Below are 10,204 nucleotides of genomic sequence, written 5' to 3'. Positions count from 1 at the left end.
TGTAATTAACTTCCAAATTACATAATCTGAAAGCGTTTTTTAAGATGCATGATTAGTTTCCGGATTATGTAATCCAGAAGTCTTTTTTAATTCCAGATTACATAATCCGGAAGTCTTTTATCAAATGCATGTGCGGATAAAAAAATATTTTCACTTTGTGTATGGGAGTGCCAGAAGAACAGAAGAACCTATGGTGGAGGTGCAAGAAGAAACAGTCAGTTTCTTTCTCTAACATCTCTTAATTGATGACTCAATCTTCTCATATTTAGATCACCCTTTTCAACATTGGAAGAAAACTACTTTAATATTTCAATCATCAAAGCACAAAAGTAAATTGAGTTAAAAATGTGGCTACAAAGCTTATTTTAATATTTCAATCCTTTCAATAATGCTTTGAAATGAAAATCTACTTATTATTTACTCCCAGTACAAAGTTCTAGATAATGTTAGCACATGGACAAATGCCACATAAATTTTGCAGCATAGAGAGAAACACCTCTCAGAAAATCTCAGAAAATCTGAAACTTTGCCTATGCTGTAAGTTCAGCTGTCTTCGCCATTGTTTCCACCTGAAGACGCTGCCCTTAGTTCTTCAGCCAACATTCTCGCCCTATTCTGCGTTTGTCTTTCTACAGCAACAAAGTACAGGCCTAGACAATTTGTAGTTATGAAAACAAAACTGTAATTGAACAAAGTTTCAGTGAAAAAAGAAATAGAAGAAGCCCAAAAATCCAAAATCCATACCGACAGCACTTCCAATTGCACAAGCCCATAGAATTCTCATCGACCACTTATCTCCAATTACTCCCCTGGTTCCCATGATACAGACAATAGGCCAGAAACTTTGCTCTGAAAAAAAAAGGATAAAGCTTAGAAAAAGAAAAGAAACTAGCACAATTTGTAAAACCAGACACAATGAGTCAAAACTAACAATATCTCAAGTATTGCAGGTTTAGCAATACAGCCAACTTAAATGGAACATTATGCAGCTTCCTTATCCCATCTGTAATTTCTCAACATCCAAAGAAACAAAAACAGTGTCTCGGTGTACAAAGCATGGATACATAGGCATTGTATCCATGACAGACATGTACTTGTGTTAAAAACATTATAACCATTTGGAACACTCTCAAGTCAAGATTTTATTCCTACTACTATTTGTATAAGAATAAAAAATGCAAATACAACAAATACATAAACTAAGTCTGCATTAATGTTACAAAAATAGTATAGATGTAACACCATTACAATTTACAAAGGTAGAAGAAAGGGAAATGAGCAAGTGCATCATGAATAGGCTGAATAGAACTGTGACAAATACAAATCAAAGTTAAGATATTTTGTGACATATGCTACAAGCTGATGGTGGAGAAGTTTCTAAGCTAATCCAAAACCCTATGCTGTTGATTTAGGATGGATTGGGAAGACACAATAAAGAGCAACTATAACATCTCAACAGATCATAGAACAACTATAACAACTCAACAAATCAATAAACAACAATAACAACTCAACAAATCAATAGATTCTTGATCCAGTTGGTTTGGTTTAAATTTTGAAATTCTTTGACAATCCCGAATCAAAATTGGTTCAAATTTTATTTTTCTCCCAAATCGGATAGGTATAGATTATTATTACAAGGCTATAAAATTTAAAAATCTGCCCCCTCTTTCCTCTTACATCCTACTTCTTTCTCCTTTTCTCCCACACCCATAAACCCTAACTCCATTATGATACATATTTCTGATTTTCGGTAAACAAAAACATATTCACTCGTAATTAGACAGAACACAAATAATAAGTCGAAAATGAAAAAGAAAAAAAAAATGTAAGAACATGCGAATAGAACCCATAAACGCACAACAGTGAACAAATTAAAGGCACGAAAAAACTTACTATTATCTCAGAAGCGGAACTGAAGAAGAAGCTGAGCAAAAACAGGGAAAAGAAGAAACCCTAAAGATGAAGGTGAACAGGGAAATAATAACAACTAACATTATATTTTTTTCTCACCTTGTTCCACAAGATAAAATGGGTTTAAAAGTTTTTGCTTTGTCTTTTTCATTTAAAATTATTTTAAATTTCCTTATACATTTTTTTTTATATTTGTAATTTTTCAAGATTTTCTTTTAAAGTAAAATTATATATTATATATATGACAATAATAATAATAATAATTTCTATTATTATTGCAGTCTTAAATGGTATGCACCAAAAAATAATATGATAAAAGAGTTATCTCAATCTAAATTTAGATATTTACCTATTTAGATATATTAATACTGTAGATATATTAATTTATTTGAAAACAATATAAATTTACTAAAATAACTTAAGATGCCAAAATCACAAATAATTTAAAAAGGAGAGTGATTAAAATAAAATGTAATCAATACAAAATTGTGATTCTTTTCTAAATAACCCATGAAAACTAATCTGGCCCAAATCATTTTATTTTTCTCGAGGTTGTTTTTTTTCTGCACCCAACAAATTTCTTCCTATACCCCCATTATTTTGAGAAAAAAAAAACTATTTTACTCCTGCTAAAAATAAATTATGAATTATTTTTTTCTCAAAATATTTCTGGAACATATTTTTCATAATAATGAAATATTTTCTTGGAAAACATTTTCTAGAATATATTATGGAAAGATCTTTATCAAATGAAGACAAATCAGATGAGACATTTTAGTCATTTTACTTAATTGATGGGTGCAACAAGAAATTTGATGAAGTGCAGGAAGAAACACCTTCTTTCCATTTGGGTATTTGGGCTGAACTGATGCAACAAAGCTTTGTTGTACAAGCAGGCCCAATACAATCTTAGAAAAACTGTTAAAAAATTATAAATACACCATCCATCTCAAAAACAAATAAATAGGTATAGTAGTAATCTAAAATAAACTTATTCCGGTTTAAATTTTTTGTAAATATTTATAGAAAATTACTATATTAAAAATGTGAATTCTATGAAATCTTAATGGCATCTAAATTTTCAATCAAGAAAAAAAATTAGATAACTAAATTTTTAATCAAGTAAAAATAGATAATTAAATTTTTAATATAGATAAAAAGGTGTTATCCAAAATAAAAATGAACTTGTATTTTGTCTCATACAAAAAAAAAATTGTTCCAATGTAAGCAGCAGTGAATTAAAGCAGGATAAGAATCTTGCTGATTACATAAGAAGGCAAATTCATAACTAAAACAAAATTCAGATGATGACAAGAACAAATTGTCTCTTATCACACTTCACCCTTCTTGGAGGGATTAAATAAGATTAAAAAAAACATTCACTATTAGAAAATCATTATTTAGAAATTAAATTTAGAAACAAAACTAAATTAAATACTATTTTAGATACTAAAAATATTATTGATTTTTAAATTAGTTTCTATTGATAAATAGTTTATAAATTAGTATCTAATTAACTATCTAAATTTTAGTTACCAATTATTTAGTCTTTAAAATAGTCTATTATTGATAAATATTTTTAGTCTTTAAAATAGTACTTAATTTTATAAATATAGCAAGTAATTATTTTTTATTTTTAAAATTGATTTTTATTTAATAATTTTCTTATTCTTATTGTATTCTTACTCAAAATGGTTAAGATAACTAAAATAATAATTATTTTTAAAATAAAATAAGATGCTTAACTCAATCTCATAAAATCAACTTATGAAATAAGGTTTGCACGCATTTATATACTACGAAATGTTCTAATTTCTAGTCAATGTGGAATCTCCAATAATACATTTTCACAACTAAGCTCCTAAATTAATTTTTGAAGTGTAGATGATTTTTTTTCTTCTGTTGTTGATTTATATGCCTTAGCTGTAGCAAATAATTCAAAATGTCTGGTATAGGAAATGAAGGTAAAGATTAGACATTAGATCTGGAGCATAAGTTGCACACAGATTTGGGAGTGAAAAAGGGTTGAGTGGTCAAGAAAAGCTATTAATGAGGAAACATAATGGGAGTTATGTGCAGTCACAATTATAAATGACTAGTAACATTATTTGGAATCACTTGTTATGTTATGATATGATATTTTTTTTTCTTCTTGAGTTACTTCCAAAGCTTTGATTTTACTCATTCACAGCCTCACAGATAAGGACAGAACCTGGAAACAGTGTGGTGATTAATTAATATCACGGCACATATGCACTGCATTTTGATGACATGAAATTTCTGATGGACTGTTTCTGAGTTGTTTTGGAGCCCCCACTCTTTACTTTTCCCTCTGTGAAGTCATCATCTTTGAAGCCTTACAACATTGACAGTGGAAAAATGCATGAACATAGTGGGGGGCATGGAAGCTTATTTGGAGGAGAGGGAAGCCTTTTCTCTTCATATTTCATGGATTTTTAGCCTTTTGAAGTTGATGTTTCAAAAGGGTCAAGACAAATTCATTGGTTTAGTTTAGTTCATCATCAAAACTGACACAAAACTCTGTAGATAATGTTATTGCTCTCCTCTAACAAATGAAGATTCAATACTTATAATACTTTAATGCAAACCTTTTTCTGGCTTATTATGGATGTGAGAGACTTCAATTTTAATTGAACAACAGTACAAATAACAAATATTATACAATTTTTTCTACCAGTAAATAAAAAATATACTTCAGATATTCCAACTCGTATACAAAATCAAGTGTTATAATAACAAATCAAGAATGCAGCTCAAAACAATCCAAACAACTCCAGAAATTGCACAATCCTAACTATTAACATGAATCCCACTAATTAGAACTACAATAATAAACCATAGTTACAAAGAATCCTAAAAACACAAAAACATAACTGTTGCAGATTTAGCATGCTATAAAATTGTTCGTCACAGCTTTATCCCCTCCCCTTACCAATTCTGGTTTTTATTTCTTACACGGTGACCTAGTTGATAGGCTTAGTTGAGGTGTTAACTACTGAACAACAGTACAACATAAAAGAATTTGAGCATATGATGTTTAATCTCCTCCCCAAATTGGTAGACTTAGTTGAGGGGTTAACTATTGAACAACATTACAATATAAGAAAATTTGAGCATATGAGACTTAATCTCTGCCAACTGATTTCTACTTCTTAACCCTAAAGACATATTATACCATATTACTTAACCTTACAAAAAAATAGTATATATAGATATGTAACATTATTACAATTTAGAAGGTAGAAGCAGAAAGTTGTAAGGTCACATTCATGTGGCACTACTCAACATGTTAAAGGGAAATGAGGAAGTGCATCATGAGTAGGCTGAATGGAACTGTGACAAATACAACAATTTTTGGAACTGTGATTCATAATTGATCAAAGTTAAGATGTTCTGTGACATATGATGGTGAAGTTTCTAAGCTAATCAGGTGTGAAGAATTTGTAGCTAATGATGGGGTGTTCTCCAGCATTTTTCTTATTGTTTAACAATAATACCTTCAAGTGATGTGTCAAATCTTGTGGACCTCATTGCCAATTATATATGCAGGTTAGTTAACTGTAATTAAATATTGCCTCTGACAGGTGAATATTTCTGGAGATTTTATGAGGGTATGTTTATTGTTCAGAATATTTTGGCTTTGCCATTTAGATATTTTCTTTTCATGTGAACATATGGATCCAAAACCTATGTTGTTGTTTTAGAATGGGTTGGGGAACTCAGAGTATAAAGAAAAACAGAAGAATGCATTATAAAAAAATATTAAACAAAAACTAATTTTAGAAATAAAAAATAATTAGTTGTTATAATGACTAAATTAGAGACTAAAAATATTATTGGTTTCTAGATTAGTTTCTATTATTGATAAATATTTTTAAATTGGTATCTAATTAGCTAACAAGGTTTTAACTACCAATTATTTATATTCTAAATTTAGTAGCAAAAACCTTTGTAGCTAATTAGATACCAATTAAGAAACTATTTATCAATAATAGAAACAAATTTAGAAACCAATATTTTTTTTAGTCTTTAAAATGGTATCTAATTTAGTAACTATAACAGCTAATTATTTATGGTTTATAAAATTATTTTCTATTTAATGGCTTTTTTTGTAGTGATGAAACAAGGTTGGTATACAACTAGAAAAATCCTAAAACTTGCACTACAAGAAATCACTAAATAAAAATAAATTTTAGAGATAAAAAATAATTAGTCATGATATTAACTAAATTAAACACTATTTTAGAGACTAAAAAAGTTATTGGTATCTAAATTAGTTTTTATTGTTAATAAAATTTATAAACTATTTTTTAAAAATTAGTATCTAATTAGATACTGAGATTTTAACTACCAATTTTAAAATTTAAAGTAATTAATAACTAAAAATTTAGTAATTAATTAAATACCAATTTATAAATTTTATGATAATAAAAACTACTTTAAATATCAATAAATTTTTTATTTTTTAAAATAATTAATATAGGAGTTAATTATTTGTGGTATTAAAGTTGGTTTTTATTGTTGAGATGTTTGTATGTGATTGAGTGAATTTAATGGACTGAAAACCATGTTGTGATGCAACTTACCAATGAAATGACAGGGCCTAATTAATGGTTTCTGTTTGATTATTCAAACTTGAAAAGTCTTTTTGAACTACTTTGGATGAAGTAGAAAGGGATACAAGTGATTTTAGAAGAGAATAAAACTGTTTAAAGGAATAAAAAGTGATAAAATATTGAAAAATGTATAACATTGTGAAGATTGTCTTCTAAGACCAGGTAATATAATTTGAAGACTTAGAAATAAATATCATCTTATGACTATTAGAAAATTTGACAGTGATCAAAGTTTGAAGATTATTTAATACTTAAACTCATTAAATATTGTTCTCTATATGGTTGAACAAAAAGTTGAAAAGAAATGTAAAAAATGAAAGTTCTTCTATATTGATATGTTTGTTTCCATTTTAAGTTCTTTTGACAAGAAATCCAGAGCTCTATGTATTGCAATGGAAAGTGTGAGAACCTAATTAAAAACAAACTCAAATTATATTAGAGTTTACTATTTAAATCAACCAATAAATTTTATATCACTTGTGGATTTATTTGAGAATAGATAATTAACTCAAATCAACACCTTATTTGAGGAAGACATTAGAAAGAATTAATAACAATGAGTAATATACATGTGGATAACATATTTTGAAATTAATAACAACATTATAAAGTTTAAAAAGATAAGGTTATCATTCTCAAATATTCATAATCAATTTTTTTCTTATTATGACTTAAACATACATGTGGAATTCCTTTTAACAATACTTATTCATGCTAAATTCATTATTTTAGTTTAGTTCACAGATCATTAAAAACTACCAAAACATGCAAACATAAAAATCAAAAGTAACCTATTTTGAAGCCATATTAATCTCAATAACAGTTCCAAAATCTAAAAAATCAAATATTTATTTGCCTATTTTTTTAAAACAAAAAATAAAATAAAATATAATGAAACATTTCAAAGTATCCTAACCCTTATACCGACGCTTCAAGAATGTTTCAATCCTTATACAGAAAGTGATCAAGGCTAACATGGTCAACACAACACATGACCTACAAACATTCTTCAGACTCTATGGACTATCAAAACAATCTTTAATTGAAAAAACTTTACAAACCACCAAATCAATCTTCAATTGAAAAAAATGGTAAATCACATCAAAAGAAATCAGCATGTATCCTATAATGATCTTTATAACCAGTCTTCAGTAAAGAAAACAATAAACACAAAAACATCCACTAATACAACCAAAATTCACTGATAAAACCAAAATCACACAAACACATTTAAAAACAAATTGATGATAATCATAATTGGGTTCTGGACCACATGACTGCCCTAGTTCCTGTTGAAGCAGGAAAACACAAAATCTAAAACCATGAACCAAGTTCTGCTGCTGAGAGCTGAGCTGTGTTAAAGTTTTTGAAAAAAAGCTGTCAAGGAAGGAATATGAGCTAGCACAGCAGTGGTTGCCACTACACAGTGTCTTTTTTTTCAGTACTTTCCCCTCTTCAAGGCTTTCTGCTTCAAAGGGAGTCTTAGAATTTTGTCAGGTTAGTTGTATAGTATCAAACATGGAATAATTCCTCACCAATGAGATCAAGTTGTGTACAAGAATTGGTCAAGTTGAAACAACACATCAAGGATATTTAACATAATCTTTGCTTTCTGCACAATCAATGGATAAGGTTCTCATTGCCACTTTCTTTCTAAGCAAAAAGAATATCATTCTTACTAACAATACACAATGTGTAACAACAGTATCTAACATAGTTACTAGATCATTTTTTTCTCTAAGTTGTCAAAGATTCAATTCTCACCAACAAAACTTTATTTTTTCCTCATAAAAAAAATATTAATGAAAAAAACTAAGTTTAAAAATAAAAAATAATTAATTGTTATATTGAATAAATTAGATACTATTTTAAAGATTAACGAAATTAATTTATGTTATTAATAAATAATTTTTAAATTAATATCTAATTAACTATTAAGATTTTAACTACCAATTATTAATATCTAAATAATTGGTAGTTAATTAAATACCAATTTAAAAAATATTTATTAATAATATAAATTAATTTAGATACAAATATCTTTTTTAGTTTTTTTAAAAATATTTAATTTAGTCAATATAATAATTAATTGTTTTATGTTTTTAAAATTAAATTTTATTTAATAAGTTTTTAGTATTGAATATTAATCTCTGATATTTTATTGAGAATAAGTTTGATTAAAAAATATACTAAGGAATGTGTGGTCCATTATCTCCAAGTGCTTCTTCTTCTTCTTAAGAGTTAAGACTTGAAAAATTAAAGTCAATTTCTCACTGGATTTCCGGGATATGCCATTTATCTTTAGGTATTGAGGTGTAATAACTTTGTGCCACTTGAGGAATTTTGATGGCATGTATATATATATATATATATATATATATATATATATATATATAACAGAATATTTATCTTATTCTTTTAATGGGAAAGTGAAATAAATCAAAATCATGAATGTTTTTTGCATTAACTTTTTCCTCCAAATTTTTTTACTGCCAAGAGAGATTATATTCACCCTATAAGGTCTCTAAGACAATGTTTTGGAAACTATTTTTTTTTTAAATTATTGTACTGACAGAAAAGTAACTATTTGTTTGGTTAAAAATAAGGTATATCCAATTTAAAAAATTACTTGATGAAGTAAAGGTTATTTATAATACATTTCAGGTTTTTAATTTCACATCTCAAACCTAAATTTTATAATATTAAATATTACCTATAGTTCGATAATATTCGGATAACAAGAGATTTAATAGAACCAACAATTTATGATATATCATCTTAAAAATTGAATTTAAATTTAATCATTTAATCTAAAAAAAAACTAGTAATTGAAGTTTTAAGAAAACAAATTTATTATAGTTGAATCTTGAAGTATATATAAGAGTTAATTTTATAAAATAAATATATGTATTATTATAGTTTTTTTTTTATTATCTTTGAGGGTGTTGGATTTATGGTAATTTTGTGTATTAGGATGTTTTGACTGGTATTACTTTGTAGACTTTGTAGATAGTTAATGGTGAAATTGTGTAATTTGTTACATCTAGAATGAGGTGTGTTGTTCTAGAATAAACACTAAAAAAAAAACATCAAATAGAAATCAATTTTTGGAAACCAAAATAATTAGTTGTAATAGTAACTAAATTAGAGACCACTTTGGAAACTAAAACAAAATTTGGTTTTTAAATTAGTTTCTATTATTGTTAAATAGTTTCTAAATTGGTATCTAATTAGCAATTAAGGTTTTAACTACCAATTATTTAGTTTCTAAATTTGGTCTCTAAAACCTTGGTTACTAATTAGATACCAATTTATAAACTATTTAACAATAATAGAAACCAATTTTTGTTTTAGTTTTTAAAATGGTGTCTGATTTAGTTACTATTGCAACTAATTATTTTGGTCTCTAAAAATTGGTTTCTATTTCATGATTTTCTCGTAGTGGAAGTGTGTATGTTTCTATTATTTTCTTTATAATTAAGAGTTGAAACACTTTTTATTAAATAAGTTTTATTTATTTATTTTTTATTGTTTTTTAAAATAAAGTTAAATAGAATATTGTGTTTTGATATTGAAAGTGTGGTATTCCCTAAAGTGTGGTGGAAAGATCCTGAAGCTGCTTTTAGATGGGTTGTACGTAATAAGGGGTTAGT

At 26.9% G+C, this 10,204-nt stretch overlaps 1 protein-coding gene across 1 annotated transcript; it reads right to left on the bottom strand.

Moving 5' to 3' along the window:
* Nucleotides 1-285: 285 nt before the first annotated feature.
* On the bottom strand, nt 286-2,033 carry LOC137810199 (uncharacterized). The gene is made up of 3 exons (XM_068611385.1): nt 1,897-2,033; nt 745-849; nt 286-650 (listed from the first exon to the last, which is right to left on the bottom strand). The coding sequence occupies exons 2-3, from the start codon at nt 818-820 to the stop codon at nt 544-546; spliced, it is 183 nt and encodes a 60-aa protein (XP_068467486.1). The 5' UTR covers nt 821-849; nt 1,897-2,033; the 3' UTR covers nt 286-543.
* Nucleotides 2,034-10,204: the final 8,171 nt, after the last annotated feature.

The sequence above is a fragment of the Phaseolus vulgaris genome, chromosome 11 (assembly GCF_000499845.2).
Source record: "Phaseolus vulgaris cultivar G19833 chromosome 11, P. vulgaris v2.0, whole genome shotgun sequence".
Lineage (NCBI taxonomy): Eukaryota > Viridiplantae > Streptophyta > Magnoliopsida > Fabales > Fabaceae > Phaseolus > Phaseolus vulgaris.
This window is presented reverse-complemented; position numbering and strand designations above follow the sequence as displayed.